This window comes from Dryobates pubescens, chromosome 13 (assembly GCF_014839835.1).
Source record: "Dryobates pubescens isolate bDryPub1 chromosome 13, bDryPub1.pri, whole genome shotgun sequence".
Lineage (NCBI taxonomy): Eukaryota > Metazoa > Chordata > Aves > Piciformes > Picidae > Dryobates > Dryobates pubescens.
In genome coordinates, this window is record NC_071624.1 from 8,839,987 (window position 1) to 8,867,961 (window position 27,975).

General features: G+C 52.2%; 1 protein-coding gene across 1 annotated transcript; it reads left to right on the forward strand.

Annotated features, from left to right (window-relative positions):
• Positions 1-3,985: 3,985 nt before the first annotated feature.
• STK25 (serine/threonine kinase 25) lies at positions 3,986-27,113 on the forward strand. The gene is made up of 12 exons (XM_054166690.1): positions 3,986-4,076; positions 4,983-5,109; positions 11,507-11,737; positions 13,247-13,303; positions 14,706-14,814; positions 15,360-15,517; positions 15,787-15,972; positions 17,106-17,251; positions 19,640-19,754; positions 20,050-20,121; positions 23,847-23,983; positions 25,311-27,113. The coding sequence occupies exons 2-12, from the start codon at positions 5,059-5,061 to the stop codon at positions 25,348-25,350; spliced, it is 1,302 nt and encodes a 433-aa protein (XP_054022665.1). The 5' UTR covers positions 3,986-4,076; positions 4,983-5,058; the 3' UTR covers positions 25,351-27,113.
• Positions 27,114-27,975: the final 862 nt, after the last annotated feature.

Below are 27,975 nucleotides of genomic sequence, written 5' to 3' on the forward strand. Positions count from 1 at the left end.
TGTCTACTCCCTATGTCCTCTTCCTGTCTGTTTTGTTGTTTGGTTTTGGGGGGGTGGGGGTTCAGCAATACTTCAGTTCTGTGTTTCTCAAGTTACCACTGTGAGAACACCAAGAGTGTCAGGCTTTAGCTTGCAAAGCCATGCAGGAGGCACTGGGAGGCTGTAAGAAATACTTCTTTTTAAACAGAGAGATTCTGCCAGCTGCAACAGGAAAACAGGACATAGAAGATGCCCCCTCCCTGGAGGTATTCAGGGCCAGGCTGACTGAGGCCTTGAGCAATCTGGTCTAGTGGGAGGTGGCCCTGCCCAATGCCAGGGTGGGTGGAACTAGATGATCTTTAAGGCCCCTTCCAGTCCAAACCATTCTATGAATATATGAATCTGTAAGTAGCAGCTGAATGGGACTCAAGCAAAACACAGAGGCTTTTGGAACCTTCCTCTCATATCTGAAGGTCTTGATTCAAAGCCTCCTGAAATCCAAGCTGTTGTTTGTATTACTTGCATGATGGGAACACCCCAGAGCACCTTTTCTGGGGCAGGATTTTGCAGTGCAAACTGTCACATGCCCAAGCAAAGAGGATTTGCCACAGTGAACTTATCTTCTGCAGCTGTTCTCTGTCATGAAGATACAGATCTAGAGGTTTAAACACATCAACTGTAGCAGCCAATCCATTACATAAGCTTCTGACATAGATTATCACCAAATCATAGAGTGGCTTGGGTTGGAAGGCACTGTAAAGATTATCTAGTTCCAACCCCCATGCCATGGGCAGGGACACCTTCCAGTAGGCCAGCTTGCTCCTCCCTGGAGGTGTTCAAGGCCAGGATGGACAAGACCTTGAGCCACTTGGTCTAGTGGAAGGTGTCCTTGCCCATGGCAGGGAGGTTGGAACTGGATGATCTTCAAAGTCCTCAAGGTCCCTTCAAATCCAAACCATTCTGTGAGTCCATTAATCTGTGTGGTCTGGAAGGAGGAATAAGATGAATTCAGCTTCAACTCTGCTGCAGTCTCCATGCAAGCAGGGACTTCATGAAGAGCTTAACATCATAAGGTGGATTTCTACAGTACCAAATGACGCTGGAACAGATTGCCCAGGGAGGTTGTGGATGTTTCCTCCATGGAATTGTTCAAGGCCAGGCTGGATGAATCCTTGAGCAACCTGGTCTAGTGGAAGGTGTCCCTCCCCATGATAGCAGGGTTGGAACTAGATGATCTTTAAGGTCCCTTCCAACCCAGACTATTCTATGAATCTATGAATCATCAAGTCCAAACATTATCTAACTCTTCCAAGGCTGGTGTTAAACCACATCCCTCAGCACCATATCTTTGCTTCTTTGAAACACCTCCAGGGAAGGGCATTCAACCACCTTCCTGGGCAGCCTGTTCCAGGGTGTGAGAACTCTTTCAGTGAAGAAGTTTCATCTAATGTCCAACCTAAACCCACCCTGGTGCAACTTGAGGCCATTTCCTCTCATCCTATTATTAGGAAGGAGAGACCTTACCCCACCTTGCTACAACCTCCTTTCAGGGAGTTGTAGAAGGTGAGAAGGTTTCTCCTCAGTCTCCCTTTTGCAGACTAAAGTCACTGTAAGCTGCCATAGAATCACAGAACTTTTTTCAGTTAGAAGAGGTCTTGAAGATCACTGAGTCCAACCTTCAACCCAGCACCACCATGGCCACTAAACCATGTCCTGAAGTGCCGTGTCCACATGTGCACACTTTACTCTCTGCTGGTTTACCCTCACTGTACCTGAATTGCCAGATTTACCCAGGGCAGACACGAGTAGCAGAGCTGAACGTGGTCTGGGCCATGCAGCAGGAAATCTCACTCCCAGGGTAGAGCCAGCACCCCCCTGCTCCCCAGCCAGTCCCTGCCTTCTCTGCAAGGCAGATGCCTGCTGTGAGGCTGAGCCACCACCGAGTTGCTGTCTTTGAGCAGCGCTTCGTGCTCCGGCAGGAAGGGCTGCGGGGGGCAGGCAGCGTCACCCACCCCGGAGAGGGAAGTGGGGACAGAGGGATCGGGGTTCGGCAGCAGCGGGTTCTGCAATGTGCCACCTTCCTGCCAGGACCCCGGGGATGCGATACGGTGCTTCCACCTGGTGGCACAGACAAAGAGCAGAGGAGGTTTGTTCTGTTACCATTTAGAATCACAGTTTCAGTCGGAAAAGACCTTCAATTCTGCCAAGGCTGGTGCTAAACCATGCCCCTCACCACCACATCTCTGCCTCTTTGAAACACCTCCAGGGACAGGAATTCAATCACCTCCCCGGGCAGCAGTTCCAGTGTTTGAGAACCATTTCAGTGAAGAAGTTTCTTTTAATCTCCAACCTAAACCTCCCCTGGTGCAGAATCACCAAATCACCAAAGTTGGAAGAGACCTCAAAGATCATCAAGTCCAAATCGTCACCACAGACCTCATGACTAGACCATGGCACCAAGTGCCACGTCCAATCCCCTCTTGAGCACCTCCAGGGATGGTGACTCCACCACCTCCCTGGGCAGCACATTCCAATGGCTAACAACTCCCTCAGTGAAGAACTTTCTCTTCACCTCGAGCCTAAACTTCCCTTGGTGCAGCTTGACTCTGTTTCCTCTTGTTCTGGTGCTGAAACCTGAGGCTATTTCCTCTTGTCCTATCACTTATTATTAGAGAAGAGACCAACCCCCACCTCACTCCAGCCTCCTTTCAGGGAGCTGTAGAGGGCAATGAAGTCTCCTATCAGCCTCCTTTTCTCTAGACTGAACAACCCCAGTTCTCAGCTGCTCCTCACCAGACCTGTCCTCTAGACCCTTCACCAGCTTCATTGCCCTACTCTGGAGAAAGCAGAGTGGAAAGCCTGTAGTAGGCTGAGCAGGTCTCGGGATTCAGGCCACAGCACCAGGCTCATGTCCTCATCTCAAGCACCAACTAGCTGTCACATACCCCTGGGACATCTCACAGCAGATCATCTCACCCCATCCCATCCCATCCCATCCCATCCCATCCCATCCCATCCCATCCCATCCCATCCCATCCCATCCCATCCCATCCCATCCCATCCCTTAGAGATCATCTCGTTCCAATCCCCCTGCCATGAGCATGAACACCTTCCACTAGACCAGGTTTCTCAAGACCTGTCCAACCTGGTCTTGGAACACTTCCAGGGAGGAGACATCCACAACTTTCCTGGGCAACCTGTCCCAGTGTCTCACCACCCTCACTGTCAAGAATTTCTTCCTAATCTCCAGAGTACATCTCCCCACTTCCAGCTCAAACCCATTGCCCCCATCCTATCACTACAAGCCCTTGTAAAAAGTCCCTCCCCAGTGTTCTTTATAGGTCCCTGTCAGGTACTGGGTTGTTGAGTAGCAGATCATTGATAAAGACATTAAACAGAACTGGCACCAGTCCTGAGCCCCGGGGAACACCATTCGTGACCGGCTGCCAACGGGGTTGAACTCCATTCACCGTCACTCTGCGGGCCCAGGCATCAGACAGCTTTTGAGGCTACCCCACAGCGCACCTCGCTCGCTTCCCTTCGGTTCGGCTCGGTTCGGCTCGGCTCCGCCCAGCCCCAGCAGCTCCGCCCGCCGCAGGGGCCCCTGGGCTGGGCAGTCCCCAGTCCCCGAGCTCCGGGACTGCCGGTCCCAGCGGCCCCCGCACCGCCCGCCTCCCGCGGCGCCCTCCCCCGCGGCGCCCTCCCCCGCGGCGCGCCGGGTCCTGCAGTCCTCGGGGCCGGGCTGCGGCCTGCCGGCCTCGCTCCGGAACTGCGAGTCCCGGCAGGCAGCGCGGCCGCCATCCCGCCCCGCCCCTGCTGCTCCGCCCCGCCCCGCCCCGCCCCGCCGCGCCGTGTTGTTGCGCCCGGCCCGGCCCGACCCGGCCCAGCCCTGCCCATCCCGATCCCGGCTCTCCTGTTCCCCTTCCCGGCCCCCCTCCCCCAGCCCTTTCCCCCGCCGCCTCGGGCGCGCTCGGTGTCCGAGGGCAGTCTGGAGCCTCAGCGCGGTGGCGGCGGCGGCTCCGTGTGCCAGGGCGAGGCATGGCACCGCGCCGCCTTTCGCGCGGGGTCCGCTGGCCCTAGCTGCGGTGGGTGCCCGGGTAGGTGCGGTGGCGAAGGCCCTGGGCGCTCTGCGGGGCGCTTATCCTCAACAGAGGCGCGCTGTGCGGGTGGGGGAGGAGCTCTGAGCAGGCCATGATGGGTCGGGGGGCCCTGCTTGGTGGGGGGGCACTGAATGTCTGGGAGGAAGGGGGGCCCTGAACTGTGAGGCGGGGCGAGAGGGTACCTGAGCGGGGCTAGGGAGGTGTGAGTGGGCTCGGGGGGGACACCATGGCAGGAACACAGAGGGGCTGAGGGTGTCGTGTTGGGGTGCACTGGGGTAGGGGGTCCTGGAAAGGGCTGGGTCGTGCCGCGGGTGTCCTGAGGGAACTGAGCTGGGCTGCCCTGGAGGGGCCGTGCTGGGCTGGGGCTGTTCAGGGCTGGGGTGGGTGGGAGCACAGGGTCCAGGGGCAGAACCGGAGAGTACTGTTTGGGGTCTGCCCTTTGGGGGTGGAGGGTTTGGCTTTCCTGAGGAAGAGATGCAGTGGGGAGCTGACCTGAGTGGATGTGCTGAGGAGGGAGGAAGGGAGGTCTACCCCCAGCAAGAGGATTACTGAGGAGCAGTGGAGGGATGACTATCTGAGAGCAATGCTGTGAGCTGTGCTGGGAAGATGCCGGGAGTGGTGATGAAGGCATAGTGTTGGAGGGGTAACTGTGAAGCATCCTGAGGTGATGGTGGGTGGGGAAAATGGTGCCTGAGGGGTGTTACTAAAAAGTGAGGTTCCTTGGTTCGTCTGGGAGGCATGTCTGTAAAGAACTAAGAAATGGGCTTTGCAAGGAAGGTCTGGAATACTTGGAATGGACTGGTAGGTTCAAGGAGAGCTACAAATTGAGGAGAGAAAAGGTAGCTCTTCTGGGGAGTGAGCCAGGCTCTTGAGTTAGAGCTGTTGTGTTGCTGCTTGTCACAGCTGCCCAGTGGATGAGAAAGCCTCTCTTTCCTGCTGTGCTGCGGCGTCCCAGCCCTCTCTGATTCTGCAGAAGCGAATGTCTGACCATCCCCTAGGCATGGCTCATTTGAGAGAGTTTGCCAGCCAGGTAAGTGACAATTAACAACTGGTTTTAAGCCCTTGTTGAAATGAGCTTAAAACAAATCACTTTTTGCAGCTCCTTATCTCTCTCACACAGGTCTCAGCTTACTCCTCTTGGCTGAGCAGCTTGTCTTATCCTGTGGTGGTGTTGGGCTGGCAGTGTTAGGTTGCCCGGCATCTAGAAAGGGAATTCTCCGGCTGGTATGGTGTCTTTCTCAAGGTCAACTTTGCTCCTCTAAGGGAAACAGGAATTGTTGGCTCTTTGAGTATCTTGGGGAGGGGAAGTCTAGAAATGGGTGCAGAAAAGCCGAGTGCAGCCTGTGCCAGACACACCTTGCTGAAGTGGTTCCTCCTACCTGAGAAAATGAGTGCTTGTAATCTCAGCATGTGAGGTGCTGGACCTTGAACTTTGCTGAGATAAATGCCAGCATCAGTGGATGTGGTGGAGCCCTGATGTTGTGATGACATTTCCAGGAGGGGAATGTGGCAGGATGATGTCATGACTTATGACTGAAAGCTAAACCACATTAACAGTGCTGGCTTGAATCTTCCTTCTTCTGAATTTGGTTGTGGGGTGTGTTTAATTATTGGCAGATGTCAGTGCTTAATGTAGGTTGTGCTCAGCTATGTTGTCTGAGAGTTCTTTGGCATTTCTCTGTTCTGCTCCTGGGTGTAGAATTAGAACACTAAAAGCTTTAGTGCTTTGAGATGAAGCTTTCTCCTGGCCTTTTCCCATTTAACACTGATTTGCAATGCACCTTAGCTTGCCTGCTGTCTTTCACAGAAACTGTTTCCCCAAAGTGTGGATGGGGAATTAAATGCAAATGTGTGCCTGAATGAGTCATAGTACAGGGAGAGAAATGAAAGGAGTAGGAAAGGATGCTGTCTGGTTAGGGTTGAGAGCTGAGTTCTGTAGCTGCAGAGAGCGTTGCTCTGAAGCTTTTCAGTGCATGACATTCACTCATGAAGTTCACCAGAGTTCCACTGCTCTCATCTCTAAACTGATTATGCAAATGTAAGGCATTCTCATGTTCTGTCATCCCATGATTCTCTCTCTGGTCCTGGAATAGGAGAACAGCCTGTGTTGCCCGCTCCTCAGGGCTCCTCAGGAATCTTTGATGGGAGGGCTTTGTAAGATACACAGCTGAGGATTACTGGACCAGCAGCCAGAATTGATCAGAGGTTCTCTTCACCAGAGTATAGGAAGTGGTGGGAAATACTGTTATAGTTGAGAGCCCAAGCTATGGATTGGGCTGTCAGAGGTTTGACTCATCTTTGATTCCCAGGTCTGTTGCTGATGTCCAGGGTTACCTCAGGCAAATCCCCAGGTTTCGTTACCTCTGGTTCTCCATTTCCTTCCTTTTAGCTGGCTCCCTGCCTTTTCTTAGCAGTCCTTTGCTGTGTAGGTACAGCACAGTGGGTCTTTGTTGGGAGCTCCTTCTGATAGATGATGTATTTGCATTGCTGTGTGTAAAACTCTGGTCTGAGCTCTATTTCTAGAAGCTGTTGAAATTCTCTGGCTAGTCCCTCCCTTGAAGGAAAAGAATACTGTTTGTGGAGCAAGGTGGGATTCTCAGACAGATGTGTGTTTGAAAGTATTGAGCACAAACTGGGCTCTTGCTCATCAGCCCCTAGTCTATACTCTAGAAGTTGAAGACTGTTTCAGGTTCAGTAGCTGAAAAGAGCTGTGCAAAGCTGACTTCTGCAAAGAGAGCACAGTGCCCACTGCAGGTATCTGCCCACTGTTGGTGGCCCAGAGGTTAGTGTGTAACATGCAGTGTGGATAAGTGCTGGATGGGAAGATGGGGAGGAGAGGAGCCAATGAAGGAAGAAAGGTCAGTAGCTGAGGTCTGTTAAAACTATCTTCCTCCCCCACTGCTTGGCAGAGGAAGATGATAGTTGTTTATTTGGCTGGTTGGAAAGTGCCCTAGTCAGAAGTAAGAGGTAAATGCTGCTGTAGTTTCACACAAACCTTTGGAGGCTGCTAAGCTCATGGTCAGCTTCAGCTCTTAAAAGCACCATGGCCTTGACAGTCTCTTTCTGTTACAGGCTTCTGCCATATAGAACAGTGATTCTGATGATCCTGGTGTGCCTAGACCCAGGCACCCTCACTTCCCAAAGAGTTTGAGCACCTCTCAGTGTTTTAGGCAGAGGATGCTGAATGTGAATCCTATGAGAGTGAGATCCAGCCAGATGCAGCCCAGAGAGAAGAGCTTGAACAGGTTCAAAGGGTACTTGCTTTGGTTCCCAATATGCAGCTTGTATTTCCAGGCAGTAGCTGTGAAATGAGGGTAAGCCCTTCTCTAGTCTCCTCTCAGAGGCTGTGGATGTCCTGTCTTTGCAGCTGGAGGTGGCAGAGCTGCTGAGCCCATTCTTTCCCCATGAAGCAGCTGGTGTCACTGCCAGGCTTGCCTCATACCACACTGCAGTTCTTAATTCCTGATGTCTGCAGTAAGCTGCTCTCTTTTAAAGCATGGCATCAGCAGTCACTATGGCAGATATCCCCACACCTGTCATGAAAAAGCATCTTTCTTTCCTGTACTGTGAGTTTAGATCCTAGAGGGCAGAAGTGGAGCACATTACTAGGAAATTGTCCTCATCCCTCTCATGCTTCCCAGCCCTTCCTGCTCACACAACCAAGATAGTGCTCTGTGTGTTCTCTAAAAGCCTGCCCATGCCTGACTGAGCCATCTCCAGTGTCTGCCTTCCTTCAGTGGGGAGAAACAGCATGAGGCTTTCTGCTCCAGGAAAGGTTTACCAGTGTAGCAGAACAAGGAGCAACAAGCAGTCAGCTCTTCAGACTGGCCTGGAGCTCTGTTTTGTAGCCCTGATGGATTCCATGAATGTAAAGAGATCCCAAGCTGGTGAGCAGTTGCACAGTGAGCAGGTTCTGCCAAGCTTCTTTGGGTTATCTGTGCTCATTTGTGCAGGTGAGAAGCATTTCATCCTGATTCTGTTAACTTTCAACCAGTGAAGTTTTTCATGGGTGTTTGGAGCTGTGCAGTTCCAGATCAGGGATTTGCAGCCAGGGTGATTCTCTGACAAGACTGGCAGTGAGATCACTGTGTTATGTAGAAAAGGGACAGGTCCTGTTTGCAGCCTCATTGCAATGCTCTGCAGGTGCCAATGTGTTGGTGTAGGGGAGAGTGGGGCTGCACAGAATTTGCTTTTCTCTTCTCCCCCAGCAGTTTGAGCCCCCAAAGCATGGCAGTGTGCTTCTCTTCTGACAGAGCACTGCTCTCCCATGGCTCTCCATGCCTGCCACAGCTGCATTTGTTCTGCTGCCTGGTGATTGCTGGGGATTGTGTGGCCATCCATCTAAACATTTGCTTACTAACCCAAATGCAGCAGCTCAGACAGGAGCTTATTGAGCAGAGAAGAACTTTTGAGCAGTCGTCCTGCAGACAAAATCATGCTAATCTTAAAGCTGTCTTAGGATTTCAGAACTGCATCCACAAAATTGCCAGCTGGCAATGTCTTCTGTGGTGTCCACAATGGTGATTCACAAGGTGTTCCACTGGGCAGGCATTGAGCTGCTTGAATGCTTCCTGTTCCAGCCTAATGTGGTGGGCCTGTCTATTTGCCTGTCAGAGTTGTATCATTTTCCTGAGGCCCTTGGGCTTGTCAGGAAGGTTTGCCTCCTTCACCACCCCCACCTGAACTGATTTGTTCCTCAGAAGATGAAGTATGGAAGCTTGTTCACAAAGCTGTCTGGGATTACAGAGCCCAATATATAAACTGGTGGCTGTCCCAAAAGCTGCCCACAGTAGCAGGTGCTCTTCTGTTAGATGTCCTGTTCTTGAGGACTCAGTCCTGATCCTCTGAGGTGCCATGCCAGACTGACAAGGGGAGCAGGCACTTCCACCTTCGTATTTCTTTTCTCTTGGAAAAAGTACTTGCATGGGAGGGGAGGAAGGTTGCCTTGAAGAATTGCTTCCCTGCAGGATTCATGTGGATAGTGCTTCCTTGACCAGCTGAGCCAGGTGCTTCTAGGGGATGATCCTCTTTCTGTTCCTTCTCCCTGATGTGTGGGAGAGGCTGTTGTGGTGAGTGCCATTTTTGCAGTGCAGTAGGTGACTGTGACCTCAAGGCCATCTTGCTGCCACTTCTGTAAGTTGGTCAGGAGGTGGAAACTGCTCCTGACCTCTTGTGAGCCTGGACTAGCCAGACTGTTCTCCCTGTCCTGCAGCAGTCATCCTCTTCTTGTCTTCTGGAATTTCTCAAGTTCAAACCCTCTTTCCACTCTCTGTTATGTAATCCCAGTTCCTTTCATGGAATCATTAAGGTTGGAAAAGACCTTTAAGATCGTTGAGTCCAACCATAACCCAGCTGCCATGAGCACTAAACTGCATCCTGAAGCATGACATCTACAGCTTCTTGAGCACTTCCAGGGCTGGTGACCCCAGCACATTCCTGGGCATCCTGTTCCAATGCCTGACCACTCTTGTTGGAAAGAAATGTTTCCTAATATCCACCCTAAGCCTCCCCTGGCACCACTGAAGCCTATTGCCTTTCATCCTATCATTGGGAGAAGAGGCCAACACTGGCCTCACTGGAGTTGCAGAGAGAGCAATGAAGTCTCCCCTCAGCATCCTCTCCTCCAGACTCAACAGTGCCAGTTCCCTCAGCTGCTCCTCAGCAGACCTGTTCTCCAGACCCTTCACCAGCATCACTGTTCTTCTCTGGACACGCTCCAGGACCTCAGTTGCTTTCTTAGGCTTTCATCTCTGCATATCCCCTCCAGTCCATTTCCAGTGCATTTGTTCAGGGTGGTACAGCCTGCTTGAATGTTGTCAGGGGATGAACAAGGATGTTTGGTTATCTTTCTGTGTCCTGGCTGGAATGCCTGTGGAGCTCCTGCATAGTGACCTGATTGGAAAGCTCCCTCCGGGCCTGGCTCGCTCTGTGCAGTGATGCACGGGGCACAGAAGGCAAACAACTTGTAATGACTGGCTGGTTAATCATTAAGCACTGCCTAGGGCTGCTCAGTGGTGGCTTGCTGCTGGTGTTGGATGGAGAAAATGGAGCTGCCCTGTTCAGAGAGAAAATCTCTGCCAGCTCAAGGCCTCTTGCAAGGGAGTGGTTCCTCTGGGTGACGTGTTGGAGGTGAGACTGAGGAGTTGTGGGTGTGGAAGACTCCCTGCCATGGCTTGGCTGCTTCCTGGAAGTCAGGCCATATTTGCCAGATCTTTTTCTTTCAACTAGACTTGTGTGGCTGGATTGCTATTTATCTTTTTTAATGGCAGAAAAACTTAATTACAGAGAGCCTGTTATTAGCATGAAGCAGAGCAGGACCTCCTGCTCAGAAGAGTTGGTCTAGTTTCTGCCCTTTCTCAGTCATACTCTTGTTCATAAAGAGTTAGCTTTGAAGCTGCTGCTAAAGGGTCAGTATTCCTTAGGTGGCCCTGTCAGTGGCTTCCCTTGGTGTGCTTGTCTAAGGAGGGAAATGCTGTTTGCTTCTGCACCCAGAGTGCCAGCCAGAGGAGAGGCTGTTCCAGAAAAGCAGGTCTGCAGCTGGGAGTGGCCATTCAGCTCTCCTGGCTCTTTTGGGATAGGCAGGTGTCTGGCCTCCTTGCTGCTGACCTTCCAGAAGATGTGAGGCTCCCTCTGAGAAGAGCTGGGCTGGTTATTGCCTGGAAATCAGGCTGCAGCAGAGAAGATGGCTGATGTCAGCTGGTAACTGTTATTACTGGAGTATCTCACCCTCCTGGCAAGCAGGGAAGGGTACAAGTCCTGGAAACCATTCAGGTCTTTTGAGTCTAGGAAGGCAGACTTGGGGAAGCATCATTGTTCTCTTCCTATGGCCTCTTGCTTGTGCCCATTGTCTCACCTGGACCTTTAAAGGAAGGTTGGTTCTGGTGCGCCTTGACAGCCATTTTTTATTCAAGTGTGGACAAGGGCTTGCTCTGCTTTGGCACCAGCATAGTGCCTGCAGTTGAGCAGTCCTGTCCCAGGGGAGCTGACACTTCCTGTAGAGATCCTTGTTGACACTCTCTTCCTGGGCTCCTCTCCCCTTCTTCTCTCGCTGGGGCCTGCAGGGTTTCTATAGCTCAGACACCTGAAGGGTTTCTTCAGCGCTTCTCACCTTGGATATGGTCTGTGGTAAATTTCTCACCATGTGGAGACCTCTTAGGATGTGAGAGTTACAGGTACATTAAACACCACAGCAGCTGAAGAGGCAGGGAGATCACAGAATTGTTAGGGTTGGAAGGGACCTCAGGGATCATTCTAGTTCCAGCCCCCCCGCCACAGGCAGGGACACCTCACACTGGATCAGGTTGCTCAGAGCCACATCCAGCCTGGCCTCGAAAACCTCCAGGGATGAGCTGTGTCAGTATGCACAGTGCTCTGTAGGCTGCTCTGGAACTTCATGGACCTTTTTCCATCTCTGCTTTCTGGTTTAGCACTCCAGGGTGGATCCTGAGGAGCTGTTCACCAAGCTGGAGCGGATCGGCAAAGGGTCCTTCGGTGAAGTGTACAAAGGGATCGACAACCGCACCAAGGAGGTGGTGGCTATCAAGATCATCGACCTGGAGGAGGCTGAGGATGAAATTGAGGACATTCAGCAGGAGATTACAGTGCTCAGCCAGTGTGATAGTCCCTACATCACCCGGTACTATGGCTCCTACTTGAAGGTGAGACAAAGCCGGGGCGATTCCCTGGGGCAGCAGCTTGGGAGCGGGGTGGGCTTTGCTGTGGGTGCTGCAGCTGGCTAGTGGCACTGGGAGGCGTCCATCCTGTGTGTGGCAGCAGGAAGAGCAGGGGTGCTGCTCACTGAGTTCATCTGGCCTTTGTGGAAGGCTGTGCTGCAAGACACGGCAGTGTGAAAGTGAAGTGTGGGGCACGCTGGGGTCCTGAGAGCAGGGCACTACCCACTTTGACTCCTCTTGAAAGGAAGTTGGTGGACTACTCAAAGGTCTCTTCCAACCTGCCTCTCCCCTGCCAAAATACCATAGTTTTAGGATAGTACCACTGAGGCCTTTGTGCCTCTGGAAATGAGTTTTCAAACTGTCATTTGTGCTCTTGTGGTCATCATTTCATCCAAACTGATGACAGGAACAGAAGCAGAGTCTTTGGAGGAGTGCTGATAAATGCTTCCATTGAGAACAGGGTTGGGGATCCCCTGTGGAAGCTGCTAGTGGAGATGAGCAGAAGTGGCCTCTGCATGCTGGCTGCTGGAGGTGTAGCACTGGATCTGCAGCTAACAGTTGCTGAGCTCTTTGGATCCCAGTTATTCCCTACACATTTCCCAAAGGCTGCAATGCATTCTCTCAGCTATTTTTCTGAGAACACCAAGCAAGCTGTAGCTTTATGGATCTGCTGCTTGTCTCCTGTCAGGACTCTCTGAACCTTAGTCTGGAGGTCCTGTTTCTGAGGAGTAAGAGAGAGCATTTTCCTAATTGTAGCCTTCAAGCTGAAAGTCTTGTTAGTGAGCTCAAAGGCTGCAAAGCTTCCCTGTTATTGTGAAGAGGGAGATGTGCTGGATCTGTTAGATGGCTCCAACCCTGCCTAGACTGTGCTCATCCCTGGGGGCTGTGCAGTCTGGTGCCTGGAAGGCACTAAGCTCGCTCAGACAGAACTGCAGACCAAGAGAAAGAAGTGTGCTGGGAGCAGGTCCACCTCTGCCCCATGTCAGCAGCAGAGGAGGAATCACAGAATCACAGAATTGTTTTGGTTGGAAAAGACCTCTGAGATCATCAAGTCCAACCATGGACCCAGCACCACCATGGCCATTAAACCATGTCTCCAAGTGCCATGTCCACACATTTCTTGACCACCTCCAGGGATGGTGACTCCACCACCTCCCTGGGCAGCCTGTTCCAGTGCCTGAGCACTCTTGCAGGAAAGGAATTGTTCCTCATGTCCAACCTAAACTTCCCTTGGTGCAATTTTAGGCCATTTCCTCTTGTTCTATTACCTGATAGTAGGGAGAGGAGACTGCCCCCCACCTGACTCCATCCTCCTTTCAGGGAGTTAGAGAGAGAGCTGGGAGCTCCTTCCTTGAGCCTCTGAGAGATGTGGTGTGCAGCATCTCCTGGGTTGTGTACAGCTCTAGCTGTGTGTCTTGCTGCCCCTGGGCTGTTTCATGTTTCTGCCTGCTGTTGTTACTGTCTTTGCTCTTCCATTTGTGCTCTGGCTTGCAGGGCACTAAGCTGTGGATAATCATGGAGTACCTAGGAGGAGGTTCAGCCCTGGATTTGGTAAGTACCTGGTGAGCTCTGGACAGCCACAACCAGTGGCTGGAGCTTTGCTTTGTGAAGTTTCCACAAGGCAGACACTCACCTGCCATGCACCATGTGTTTGACAGCCCTGTGCCTGAAGGGCAGGCAGGGCAGGCCAGACATGCTGGTTTTGCAGATCCCAGGACAAAGGAGGTGTTTGCCCAGAGCTTAGCTGTCAAAGCACTGCTCTCCAGCATGCTCTGCTGCGTGACAATGGGGAGAGCCTGTCAACTGAAACAGGGCAGCAACCAGCTGGTTTAGAGCAGTGGGAATCCATGCTTCACCTAATAAGAGTTTGTGGGACTGATCAGTGCTTGCATGGCACCAAACTCAGCAGGGACCTGGTCTACAATCAGGATTCCCAGGTGTTTGATAATACCAATGGCTTTTCAGAGCTTACCCCAGATTGTGAGAGAGTACAGATGCTGAATCAACCTGTGGGCAAAACTCTGCTGTGCTGCATTCTGTCACAGGACTTTTCCTTTGTCCTGAGGACAGTGAAGCCTGTTTTTCCAGAGTGGTAACTAAGCTCATGTAGTAGAAACTGCTGAGCCTGCACTAACTTGGAGGAAGGATGTGGTGGGGAGGCTGTCATTAGCAGGAGCCACCTTAGTGTCAGAACCTAAATCACTGCACTGAGAAGGCAGAATTTATTAGAGGAGAACTGATGGAAAGGAGAAGAGCTTTGATACAGTGCTCTGCAGCTAGAGGGTAGAAGCTGTCTCTGGGCCATTGGGGTGGCTGTAATTCATAGAATCATAGATTGGTTTGGGTTGGAAGGGACCTCAAAGATCATCTGGTTCCAGCCTCTGCCACAGGCAGGGGCACCTCCCACTAGACCAGGCTGCTCAAGGCCTCATCCAGCCTGGCCTTGAACACCTCCAGGGAGGGAGCATCCACAGCCTCCCTGGGCAACCTGTTCCAGTGTCTCCCCACCCTCACTGTCAAGAATTTCTTCCTAATCTCCAGTCTAAATCTCTCCTCCTGCAGCTTCAATCCATTCCCCCTCCTCCTCTCATTACCAGCCCTTGTACAAAGTCCCTTCCCAGCTCTCTTGTAGGCCCCTTCAGGTACTGGATTATTGCATGCTAGCAGAGAAACTTGGACAAGAGAAACAGCTGTTAAGATGTTCAGCAGTGTGTTTCCAGGCCAAAGCAAGAGATGAGCATCCCAGTGTTACCTGGGAAACCTTTAACAAACCAACAGAACCCCCCCCCAAGATTTTCCATTGACTGTTTGTGGATGCTAAGTCCTGGTGTGCAGTAGGTGCTTCCTGCTGAGTATGACCTGCTTGGCCAAGGTGCCAAGCAATAAACTGAGAGGCTGGAAACCCCAAATCATCAGTTGCCCTCCTTTAAGTCATCTTTCTGCCTTTTATCAGCTGAAGCCAGGACCCCTGGAGGAGACTTACATAGCTACTATCCTGAGAGAAATCCTGAAGGGTTTGGATTATCTGCACTCTGAGAGGAAGATCCACAGGGACATCAAAGGTGAGAGTGGAGTGCTCAACTTTCTTTCTTGTGAGGGATGTTACTAACCTGAGGTTTGGAAGCATTGTGCAGCAGTTACCTGAGAGGTTTCCAAGACTGCTTCCTGTTGGGTTGCCTGTTCCAGAACCTGGTATTTGTCATTTCATTGCAGCTCATGCTTGTCATGCCTCTAGGCTTTTGCAGTAACTGTAAAGATCTGTAGCTGTTCTCTGACATTTGTAGCTTGGACAAGCAGGGGCCTAAAGCACAAGGGACTCAAAGGCATGCTCAGATCACAAGCTGATTCTCAGTTGTGTCTCAGAATGGAAAGCCTTACCAAAACAAAGCAAATCCCTGTCCCAAAAGCTGAGCACTGTCAGTGTCTTCAGCTGAGTGAGTGGGAAGCAGTACAAGAGCAGGATTTGGGAGCTCTTTGGAAGGATCTGCTCTTTACCCTGCTGGGTATTCAGGAGGGCAAAGAAGGATGCCCCAGGGGGTCCATTGTCAGTATTCAGTGCTGTGTGGGCTGGAGGTGGGCTTACTGCTTTTTTTTTGTGTGTGAACAGCTGCCAACGTGCTGCTTTCAGAGCAAGGAGATGTGAAGCTGGCTGACTTTGGTGTGGCTGGGCAGTTGACAGATACACAAATTAAGAGGAACACCTTTGTTGGGACTCCTTTCTGGATGGCACCAGAGGTCATCAAACAGTCTGCTTATGACTTCAAGGTCAGCTGGGAGCAGGAGGATTGCTGCTTGGGGCTGCCGTAGATGAGATGATGCCAGGGTGAATGATGGGGATTGGAAGTGCTGCTCATTGCAAGACTGGTGCTATCCTGTCATGGCTCAGGGCCTGCTGGAGAAGCTTCCCTGCTGGCCATGAAGCATGATGTCATTCTCTGTGATCAGTGCTCTGGCAGTGCTGAAGCTGCATGCTTCCATGTTGCAGAGTTGCTGCTTGCTCTGCCCTGCTCACACTGTTGTTGCTCTTCTTTCAGGCAGACATCTGGTCCCTTGGAATTACAGCCATTGAACTAGCAAAGGGAGAGCCTCCAAATTCTGACTTGCATCCTATGAGGGTTCTCTTCCTGATCCCCAAAAATAACCCTCCAACACTTGAGGGTCACCACAGCAAGCCCTTCAAGGAGTTTGTGGAAGCCTGCCTCAATAAGGATCCCAGATTTGTGAGTACTGCTGCCCGCCCGCCGACTTCGGCAGCGCACTGCAGAGGGCAAAGACTTACTCAGCAGGAGGGCCTTTTGGTGCAGAGCTGCTGGAGAGAAGGAAGTCCTGAACTTGCAGGGTAGATGGGCAAGCCTGGCAAGGGTTGAAGTCAGGGCACTTGTGTGTTTAGAGTACAGAGGTCATAGAATTGTTTTGGTTGGAAAAGGCCTCTTAGATCATTGAGTCCAACCACTGACCCAACACCTCTGCCCCATGTCAGCAGGAGAGGAGGAATCAGAGAATCACAGAGTTGTTTTGGTTAGAAAAGACCTCTCAGATCATCAAGTCCAACCACTGACCCAACACCTCTGCCCCATGTCAGCAGGAGAGGAGGAATCAGAGAATCAGAGTTGTTTTGGTTGGAAATGACCTCTTAGATCATCAAGTCCAACCACTGACCCAACACCTCTGCCCCATGTCAGCAGGAGAGGAGGAATCAGAGAATCAGAGTTGTTTTGGTTAGAAAAGACCTCTCAGATCATTGACCCCCAACCATTGACCCAACACCTCTGCCCCATGTCAGCAGGAGAGGAGGAATCATAGAATCGGAGTTGTTTTGGTTGGAAAAGACCTCTGAGATCATCAAGTCCAACCATTGACCCAACACCACCATGGCCATTAAAACACATCCCAAAGTGCCATGTCCACACGTTTCTTGGACACCTCCAGGGATGGTGACTCCACCACCTCCCTGGGCAGCCTGTTCCAGTGCCTGAGCACTCTTGCAGGAGAGAAATTGTTCCTCATGTCCAGTCTAAACCTCCCCTGGTGCAATTTCAGGCCATTTCCTCTTGTTCTATCACCTGACACTAGGGAGAGAAGACTGCCCCCCACCTGACTCCAACCTTCTGTCAGGTAGTTGTAGAGAGCAATGAGGTCTGCCCTCAGCCTCCTCCAGCCTTAAGCAGCACCCCCGGTTCCCTCAGCCGCTCCTCCCCAGCCCTGTTCTCCAGCCCCTTCCCCAGCTCTGTTGCCCTTCTCTGTACCTGCTCCAGCCCCTCAAAGTCCTCCTTGGAGCGAGGGGCACCAAACTGAGCCCCTTGTTGGAGTATTGAGAGGGGTGGGTGTAACCTGCTTTCCTCCTTTGCTCCAGAGGCCCACTGCTAAGGAGCTGCTGAAGCACAAGTTCATCACGCGCTACACCAAGAAAACCTCCTTCCTCATGGAGCTGATCGATCGATTCAAGCGCTGGAAGTCCGAGGGCCACGGAGAGGATTCCAGCTCGGGAGATTCCGATATGTACGTAGGTGTTCTGCGTGGGAGCTGCCCTGGCAGAGCCTGCTGCCAACAGCCTGGGCCCCCACCCGGGCTGGAGACCTTGGGGTAGCTCAGGGAGACCTATGAGCATCAGCCTGTGGTGTCAGCAGGTGGCTGCAGCCTGAGGAAATGGGGTGCTGCCTCCTGCTTGGTGGGACTGGATTGCAGTCTTAGCCTGTGAAGCCTTTCTGCTGAGTGTAAGGGATGGGGTGGGATGGGATAGGATGGGATAGAATAGAATAGACCAGACCAGACCAGGTTGGAAGAGACCTTCAAGATCGTTGTGTCCAACCTGTCACCCAACACTATCTAATCAACTAAACCATGCAACCAAGCACCCCATCAAGTCTCCTCCTGAACACCTCTAATGATGGTGACTCCACCACCTCCCTGGGCAGCACATTCCAATGGGCAATCACTCTCTCTGTGCAGAATTTCTTCCTAACCTCCAGCCTAAACCTCCCCAGCACAGCCTGAGACTGTGTCCTCTTGTTCTGGTGCTGGTTGCCTGGGGAGAAGAGACCAACCCTCACCTGGCTACAACCTCCCTTCAGGTAGTTGTAGAGAGCAATAAGGTCTCCCCTGAGCCTCCTCTTCTCCAGGCTAAGCAACCCCAGCTCCCTCAGCCTCTCCTCACAGGGCTGTGCTCCAAACCCCTCCCCAGCTTTGTTGCCCTTCTCTGGATCAGAAGCACTAACAGGAAATATCCCCAGGCTGTGCAGCAGCAGTAAGGCAAGGCTCTGCCGCCTGTGTGTCATGCACCTGCAGTTTTAACTGCAGGAGCTGCAGGCTTGAGGAGCTGTGTGTGCCTTTCATGGGTAGAGAGCTTTGCTGCTGGTGTGGAGGGGTAATGAGGCTTCTCTTCATGGTGACTCTTGAGAGCTTGGCTTGCACTATCTAAGCCTGGCCCCTCAAGTTGTGAGCTTGGATTTTCTTGGAACTCTGCTAACTTGAGCTAGCACATCAAACTGCCTCCAGGCTGCTTAGAGCCTGGTTGTGACAGTCTGACCCAGGGCCAGGGAAGGTTTTGGAGCAGGTCATCCTGAGTGCCATCATGTGGCACACACAAGACAGCCAGGCCATCAGGCCCAGGCAGCATGGGGTTATGAAAGGCAGGTCCTGCCTGACCTACCTGATCTACAGCAAGGTGAACTGTGTAGTGGAGGAGGGAAGGGCACAAAGCTTGGGTGATTGCACTCTGCACTGGATAAAAAACTGGCTGGATAGGCCCAAAGAGTGGTGGTGAATGGAGCTGAATCTGGCTGGAGCCCAGTCACTGGTGGTGTCCCCCAGGGTTTGGTACTGGGGCCTGTACTCTTCACTGTCTTTATCAGTGATCTGGATGAGTGCACCCTCAGTAAGTGTGCAGATGACACCAAGCTGGGTGGGGAAGCTTTGCAGCAGGATCTGGACAGGTTAAACCCATGGGCCAAGGCTGATTATATGAAGTTCAGCAAGGCAAAGTGCCAGATCCTGCACCTGGCTCAGAACTACCCCATGGTAAGCTGCAGACTTGGGGATGTGTGGCTGCAAAGCTGCAACCTGGAGAGGGACCTGGGGGTATTGATTGATGAGTCAGCAGTGTGCCCAGGTGGCCAAGAAAGCCAATGGCATCCTGGCTTGTATTAGAGACACTGTGGCTAGCAGGCACAGGGAGGTGATCATCATCCTCCTGTGCTCAGCACTGGTGAGGCCACACCTGGAGTACTGTGTTCAGTTCTGGGCTCCTCGCTGCAGGAAGGACAGGGAGGGGCTGGAGTATGTCCAGAGAAGGGCAAAGAGGCTTGTGAGGGGCTGGAGCACATCACCCACAAGGAGCAGATGGTTGTTCAGTCTGGAGAAGAGGAGGCTGAGGGGGGGGCCTCATTGCTCTCTAAATTACCTGAGGGGAGGTTGGAGCAAGGAGGGGAGCAGCCTCTTTGTGGTGGCAAGCAACAAGGGCATGGGTGCAGGCTGGGCCGAGGGAGGTTTAGGCTGGGTGTTAGGAAATGTTTCTTCACTGAAAGGATTCTCAGGCATTGGGATGGTCTGCCCAGGGCAGTTGTGAAGCCACCATCCCTGAAGGTCTTAAAGTGACATGTGGACCTGGTGCTTAAGGACAGTTCAGTGTTGACCCTTCAGTGCTGTGTCAAAGGTTGGGTTGGATGATCTTGGAGGTCTTCCATTCTGTGGTTTGGAAACATCATGTAGTACTTGGTTCATTGCTCTGTGGTGCTGTGGAGACTGGAGGGGGTTCTCTTCAGGATTGTTATCTGGGGTAGAGAAATGGCCTGGAGCCCTGTGGTGACATCAGGCTGTGGGAATGCACAGCCAAAACACTGAGTGTGTGGAGCTGAGGCTTTGTCTTGACCTCCCCCTTTTCCTTTGCAGTGATGGAGACACAGAGGATGGCGACCAGGGTCCAATCTGGACATTCCCACCAACTATTCGGCCCAACTCCTTGAGCAAGCTGCACAAAGGGATGGCTCTTCATGGTTCACAGAAGGTCTGTTTGCTGCCTGCTCTTTCAGAAGTGGGCTGAACTAACACAAGCTTTTGAGGGGCTTGGGGAAGCTGCCACTCAACTCATGTTCTGTCTAAAACTTACTTTAGTCTGGCATCAAGGGCTGGTGCCCCAGAGCTGCCGCTTTCACGTTGTCAGGGTACTTCAGCCTGTGGATTTTGAGACCTGGTGAGGGTGGCTGTTGTGGAAGTGCTGTGAATTCACCAAAGGATTACTAGTTTGTGTGCCCTGGGAGCCTTTGCCTGTGCCTGTAACTTCTGTTTCCTTTGCTTTCCAGCCTACTGAGCCCATCAAGAGGCAACCACGGTCACAGTGTCTCTCCACACTTGTTCACCCAGTGTTTGGGGAGGTGAGTAGAACTTTCTTGGTGTCTCAGGTGACTGGAGATGAAGAGATGCTTGTCATGCATAAGTAGATGGGAAGGATCTGGAGAAGGGAGGAGGGGCAGTGAAGTACCTAGCAGAGTTATGGGGCTGTGAAGCATGTGTGCCCCTGCTCACAGGTCTATGCTGTACACTGGGAAAGTGAGTATGTCCCTGGAGTGTCCTCTCCAATGCATTTGTGTTCCCAGAAGCACAGCATTGCTGTGGTGTCTTCCAGTGAGGACAAGGTAGAGGAGTAAATCCTCCTGGCTGCATCTTAGGCTTGCTAAGGCCTAGGCAACTTTGGCCTCTGATGTTATAGAATCAGAGAACTCTCAAGGTTGGAAAAGACTTTTGAGATCATCAAGTCCTGCCACTCACCTAGAGCTCACAGTCCCACCCCTACTGCGAAGCCACTGCCACCAAGCCACGTCCCTCAGCACCACAGCCACGTGGCTTTTGAACACCTCCAGGGATGGGGACTCCACCACCTCCCTGAGCAGCCTGTTCCAGTGCCTGAGAACCCTTTTGGTGAAGAAATGTTTCCTAATATCCAACCTGACTCTCCCCTGGCACAACCTGAGGCCTTTTCCTCTTGTCCTGTCACTTGTTGCATGTGAGAAGAGACCAACCCCCACCTCCTCCAGCCTCCTTTAAGGGAGTTACAAAGCATGGCTGAGGGCATTCTGCAAACCAGGCTGTTGAGCCAGCACTGCAGTTTAGCTCACTGGCCTCTTCTGTACTTCGCTGGGCTTGACTTCCACAGATCAGAGCATGAGGCAGATGGTCTGGAGCTTGTAGGCCTAGACTTAGGAGATAAAACCAGATGTCAACAATGCTGGTTTCTGATGCAGGTCCTTTGTGCAGTGTCATCACTGGCAGCTGCTTCTCAGTGCTTTCTCTGTTTAGGGGAGCAGGTGCTCTGAGTTCTCCAAACCCATGAGTGCCTCTTTGTGTTTCTCCTTGCCAACCTTGCTGCACCAGTTCCAGGCAGGAAGCAGCTTCTTGGACCTTGCCTGTCTGCTAGCTTGACTCCCTTGGCCCAGATCTGCTGATCCCCCTTTCCTTTGCTCAGCCTTCTCTGCTGGTCCCACCTAGCAAAACCATGTGCAGGGAAGGTTCTGGGCTGTCACTGAAAGAGCCTGGCTTTTGTGTGCAGTAGAGTTGGGAAGCAAACATTTCTCCAAGGCTCCAACTAGGCAATCTTCCCTGCTGGTTTGTTTTGGCTCTGGTTTCCTACCAAGGGCAGAATTCCTCCTCCTCACTGCTGCCATAGACCTGCTGGGGTTTGATTAGCCCTTCCAGGGGAAGAGGTGATGGCTGTTGATACTCTTTTAATGTGCCTTCCCTGCATCTGTATGATGGGATGTTAATATTGAAGATGCCCCCTGATGGGTCATGAACACAGGTGGGGGCAGCTGCACACCTGGCAGCCTGTCTAGGGCAGGGAGGAAAGGACCTGGAGCTCCAAGCAGTCAGTAAAAGCCAGCCAGTAAGGTTTTGTGCAGTACAGTTCTCTAAGGCCCTGCTGACCTCCAGAAAGCTCTTCTGCAGTGCAAAGTGACAGGGTAGGACAGGCTGCTCACATCACAGGCTGCTGGTCAAAGTGAAGGCCGGTGGCTTGGCATCAGAGGCCGACGATGAACTTCCCCAGAGGACAGAGCTTGTGCTTCGCTTCGGGAGGGCAGTCCTTGATCAGGTAGATGTCAAGGCAAATCAAATCCTTGGCTTTAGCATCACTCCTATTTTTGGCTTAAGAAATCTGTATCCTTCATGTGTAATTGAATTGCCCTCTGTGCCCCCTGCCATTTCTGAAGGAGCAGAGGCATGCAGGAGTCCTTTCCCCGGCTGAGGCTTTGTGTTGGTGAGCAGTGAGTCCGCTGCAGAGGCAGCAGCTCTTCTTGGCTGGGAACAGCTTGTTTCCAGCAGGGGCCTTGGAGCACAGGGCCAGCTGGGGCTGGGAATTAGTGTTCACATTGTCCTGCTTTCTGGGCCATGGAGAAAAGGTGAGGTCCAACCCCAGGAAAGGCTGATCCCAGAATTGCAGGCAAAGAGCTGTGAGGCTTATGTAAAGCTCTTTAATCAGCATAGCCTAAAGGGAGCTTAATTGGACTGGACAGTGGTTGGCTGGCAGGCATGCTTGTGCAACAAAAGGGTTTGGGGTTTGATCAGCTGGTTGCATCATGATGTGCACTAGGGAAGGTGCTGCTGCATGTGTGAAGGATGTGGGGAGATGCTGCAGAGGATGTGATGGTGGGTTTTCCAGTGAGAGACTCCTTCAGGCTCAGCATCTTGAACTGTCAGGCGTTCCTTAATGGCAGAGACTTAGCTGGTTCAAATTAGCACCTGGAACCAGGGGCAAGTAGGCTTGGTGAGGACTGCTTGGAGGGAGCTAAACCTGACAGAATCACAGAATGTTAGGGGTTGGAAGAGACCTTGAAGATTTAGCCCAATGCCCCTGCCAGAGCAGGATCAGCTAGGGCAAGTCACACAGGAACACACACAGGCAGGTTTTGAATGTCTCTGGAGAAGGAGACTACAGCCTCTCTGGGCAGCCTGCTCCAGGGCTCCTTCATTTTCATAGTGAAAAAAGGTTTTTCCTTATGTTCATGTGGAACCTCCTCTGCTCCAGCTTGCACCCACTGCCCCTTGTCCTGTCATTAGACACCAGGGAGCAGAGCCTGGCTCCATCCTCCTGGCACTGCCCTGCACATCTTCATACGCACGAGTGAGGTCACCGCTCAGTCTCCTCTTCTCCAAGCTAAAGAGCCCCAGCTCCCTCAGCCTTTGCTTGGCAGGGAGATGTTCCACTGCCTTCAGCACCTTTGTGGTTCTGCACTGGACTCCTTCAAGCAGTTCCCTGAGGCCTTTCTTCAACTGAGGGGCCCAGAACTGGACACAGTATTCCACGTGTCTTCAGCAGGGCAGAGTAGAGGGGGAGGGAGAACCTCTCTTGACCTACTAACCACACCCCTTCTGATACACCTCAGGATGCCATTGGCCTTGGCCCCAAAGGCTCATGGTCATCCTTCTGTCCCCCAGGACCCCCAGCTCCCTTTCCCCTACACTGCTCTCCAGTTTTCACCTATGTCAGGTGCTCCACATGGTGGTCTTAGTGCATGGGCTTCATTCCCCTGTCCCCCTGGGGAAAGCTGTCTCCTGGGGAGGAGTGTTGGAGCCAGTCCTGTAGTGGGGCAGTAGTCTTCCTCAGCCTTTCAGTCACTAGGAGCACCTCAGATTTTTTTTGTGTGTGGTCACTAGAAGTGGTGGTGAGTACCCCCTGGGGTTAGGCTATTTTCTGCCCTATCAGTCTGCAAGCCTTTGTGTGTGTCTGGGTGGTAAGCTGTTGCTAGCAGCAGAGGTGATTGTCCTGGGTCAGTGAGAGCTGGAAGTCTTGGGTTTGTTACTGCCTCTGTGGCTGAGGGCTGTTGCTCCATTTCTAATATCATGTAATTTAGGTGTACATCAGGGCCTGTTTGCTGAGGACCTCAGCTGATACTAGTCCATGGTGGAAAGGCTCAGCTCCAGCCACTGGACTTGGCACTATTCAAGACTTACAGGAAGAGCCCAAGAAGGATGTGGGCTCCCTCCTGCAACCTTGTGGAGTGATGCTGAAAGGGAAAAGGGCTTCATGTCTGTGCTGTGCTGCTTGGCCAGTGCTTCCTGCAGGGAGATAAGGAACTAACAGACTGTTTCTGCTTCACTCTTCCAGCTTAAAGATAAGCACAAGCAGACTGGAGGCAACGTGGGAGCCATGGAGGAGCTAGAGAACGCCTTCAGCCTGGCTGAGGAGTCCTGCCCAGGCATCTCTGACAAACTGATAGCACACATGGTGGAGCGGGTACAAAGGTGAGTGTCCTGCAGAGGGTGAATGAGGAGGGAGCTGGCAGTGACCCAAAGTGCTGTCACACTCCATAGCTGTGGTGAAGGTCAGTGCTGAGTACTCAGGGCACTCCAGAAGCTGATGACAGCTGACCTAATTGTCCCTAAGTCACTTCTAACTGCTTTCATTTCACAGAAGCAGTTCTTGCTGCCTCAGGAGTCCTCTCTGACACCACACAGGTTTCTGTAGTGTAGATGAGTGTTGCAGAGCACAGAAGGATGCTGCCCTTCACCTTCATAGACTCATTAAGGTTGGAAAAGACCTTTAAGATCATTGAGTCCAACTAGCATGACCACTAAAGTATATCCTGAAGTTCTACACCTACAGCTTCTTGAACACCTCCCAGGGACGGTGACTCCACCAGCTCCCTGGGCAGCCTGGTCAATGCCTGACCACTCTTGCAGCAAAGAACCTTTTCTTAGCCTCCACCCTAAACCTTGCCTAGCACAACTTGAGGCCATTTCCTCTCATTCTGTTGCTGTCCTATCATCTTTCATCTCTCTCTGTCTGCATCTGTATCTCACATACATGATATCCTGCCAATTGCATCACCCAGGCACTGAGGGCTGTACCAAATGTCCTCAGGATCACTTCTGGAGTAGAGAGTGAACAGAAATAGAAGCTGTCAGTGGCAAAGGGAGTGGGGACAAGCACAGCCAGAACTGACCTCTTCATCTTACCTTTTAATTTCTGACCCCACCTGGAGGTGCTGCATCCAGTTCTGGTGCCCCCAGCACAACATGGAACTGTTGGAGTGGGCCCAGAGGAGACCACAAAGATGATCAGAGGGCTGGAGAACCTCCCCTGTGGGGACAGGCTGGGAGAGTTGGGGCTGTTCGGCCTGGAGAAAAGAAGGCTCCAGAGAGATCTTGGAGCAGCCTTCCTGTACCTGAAGGGGGCTGGGTACAGGGAAGCTGAGGAGAGGGACTTTTGGCAAGGGCTTTTAGTGGCAGAACAAGGGACAGTGGCTTTGAGCTGGAGGAGGAGAGATTTAGACTGGAGATTAGGAAGGAATTCTTTACAGTGAAGTTGGTGAGACACTGGAACAGGTTGCCCAGGGAGGTCACAGCTGCCCTCTCCCTGGAGGTGTTCGAGGCCTTGAGCAAGCTGGGCTAGCGGAAGGTGTCCCTGCCCATGCCAGGGTGGGGGTTGGAACCAGATGATCTTGAAGATCCCTTCCAACCCAACCCTGTCAGTGATCTGCAGGCAGGCTGCTGCAGTGCTTGTGGCCACCCTGCAGCTGAGGGCTTGCAGCAGCCAGCAGTGACCACTTCCACCAACTGTTTGTTGCAGGTTTTCACACAGTCGGAACCACCTGACCTCTGCCCGCTGACCCCCCCCGGCCCTGCTGCTCTTCCAAGAGGGAAGGATTTGGGGGTTTCCCAGCTTCATAAACTCCATCTCTACTCCAAGACCACCATCTGCTGTTGGATGTACGTTGTGTTATGGACTCCAGGACATTTCAGAGCCTTCATGTTCCACCTCTTCCCATGATCAGCCAGGGTGGGGTTTGCAATGCAAGACCACTTGGGACCTTTTGCAGCACCTGAGCTGGGTGGTCTGATTGTTTTTACAATGTAATCAATGCAGTTTTTAATTGTCTCCCTATGGATGTTATCCATTGTGGCTTGGTTTGATTCACAGCTTGCTACTGGTAAATGCCTGGCTGCTGGAGAAGAGGGATATTCTCTTCCACCAAGATATGTTTCAGGAGTCTGGTGGGGTTAGCTTCCTGCCCTTCCCAAAGGATTGTGAGTGGTGGTGTGTGAGTGCAGGTCTGTTAGGAAGCTCTCCATTCATTTTGGCCTCTGGGAAAGTTAGGGTAGCACTCCAGTTGTTTCTGGAGGGTTGCTTCAGCTCCTTCTAGCAGCAAAAATCTTTCAAGGGGAGCAGCAGCAGAGCTAATCTGCTGCTGCTCTTTCCCAGCTGGTTGTTTCACAGGAGGATGGGTTTGCTGACTGGACTCTTTTTTGGCTCTGGGACATCCTTTTGTATTGAGCTTTGGTTCATCTAATTCAGGCACCAGCAGCACTTGCCTTGGGTCTGCAGGGACTGGAAGGCAAAATGGTGACATTTGGTTTGGGAGCTGAAGTTCCTTTCCTTGGTGCTTTCTGCAGCTGAAGCACTAGAGGGGTAGGTTTGGCAGCCCTAGACTCTAAGCTGGGCAGATACCTCCTGTGCCTGCCCAGATGTTGCAGAAGGATTAAGAAGGGAGGCAGGGGGGGCTTCAGTTCCAAAGGCAAGAAACCTGTGCTCTACAGAAAGCATCCACTGGCTGGCTGCAGCAGTGGTATCCATGTGGTATGGCTGGGGCTTCACAAAAGCTGCTCTGTGCCTCCAACCCCCTTCTCAGCCTTCCCTTTTTGGCTCTTTTTTTCAGTCTCTGACCTCACCTGACTGCAGCCAGGGCTCTGCTCCAATTCACAAGCTGTGATGGGGCTTGCTAGCAGAGAACTTAAAAGCATCTCCTGCTGCTTAAGGTATTCCAGTGGAGCCATCCTCACCTAGCTCTGCTTGCTGTGTAATCCTAGTTAATAAAGCAAACCTTTAATTGAAGTAAAGGCACAGATCTTAAAGCTGTGCTTTAAAGGTCTAGAAAAATAGACTTAGGAAAATAACTTCTGCTAGCTGGTTGCTTAGAGCTCTGCCCTCTAACTGTAAAGATGCCCAGGAAGTCAGCAAGACCTCAGGTACCCAGGTCTTTCTGTCTGGGTGGTTGTGTGTGAATGATGTGGCTCACCCCAGAGCCACTGAGAACAAAAGCTGGAGCTGTTCAGCATTTCTTTTGAACAGCAAGGCTTCTCCTTTAGTAACAAGGCTTGAGTTTTTCCTTTGGTACTTTGATTCAAACCTGTAGATTGTAAGTACTGGACTAAAAGCAGCTCCAAAGGACCATACATTTCCTCATCCCAGTGTGTGATGTTCACTTTAGCTTATGACTATCCTTTACTTTTCCTCTCTGATGGCTCAGCAAACACTATCAACCTGTCCAGCAGAGCTGAGGTGCTGCTGTTGGATCTTGCTGGAGATCTGCCACAGGGTGTATGTGTCCCTGTGGTGGGAGCCAGCTCAGAGCCTGCACTTCTGAAGAGCAAACCCCCCACCCCCCCCCCCCCCCCAATTTTTCCTCAGGAGGAGGAGGAGTTCATGAATACACAGGACACTGAGGTGGAAGGCTGAGGCTGCACTCCAGCAGAGAGACGGCTCCAGGGCTCCTGCTGCTTTCCAGGCTGCTGTTCATGACAGTAGCAACTTGTGACAATAAGGTACCTTGTGTTAGTACTCACCTGCACTGCAGCCTCAGGAGGAGACTTTTTAAAGGCAACCATCCCCACAAACGTTGTCCAGGATTCCAAGCAACGATGGTTTTAGGTTTTTAAAGACCTTGAAAGGGACCTGCCACTTTCAATAAAGTAACAAAACCAAGCAGGCTGCTCTGACTTGCTGTTAGTAGGGAAAGGCTTTGGGCAAGCTGCCCAAAGTGAAGACTGCTCCCTTCTTGGGCTTCCCTGCTGCTCTTCCTGCCCCATGCACCCCCAGCAGCTCCCTCTGACACACACCCACTGAGGTACTTCTTGTGCAAGAGGGGACTACAGTGGAGGGCACCCTAGAGGACATCCTTTCAGCTGCTGTACCCTGGGGGTAGGGGAACCACCCTCTGTTTGCAGAAGTGGAGCTCTGAGAAAATGCTTTGGTCAGGTTTTGCCTCGGTCTGTTCTGGCCCCAGCCTGCACTGCAGAGGGTACCTTGTCCCTTGTGCCAGGCTGTGGACTTATCCTTGCTGTTTTGGGTGGTGTCTGTCAGGCCCTTCCTCCAGCCCTGCCCTGGAGCTGCTCCCCCAGCCTGGTGGCACTCACAGGCTCCAGGAAAGGTGGCTCCACCACCTCCTCCACGTGATGCTGACTCAGTGCTGGCTCTCTGCTGGAGATGGAGCAAAGCTTGATGCTGAGTGAGCTGA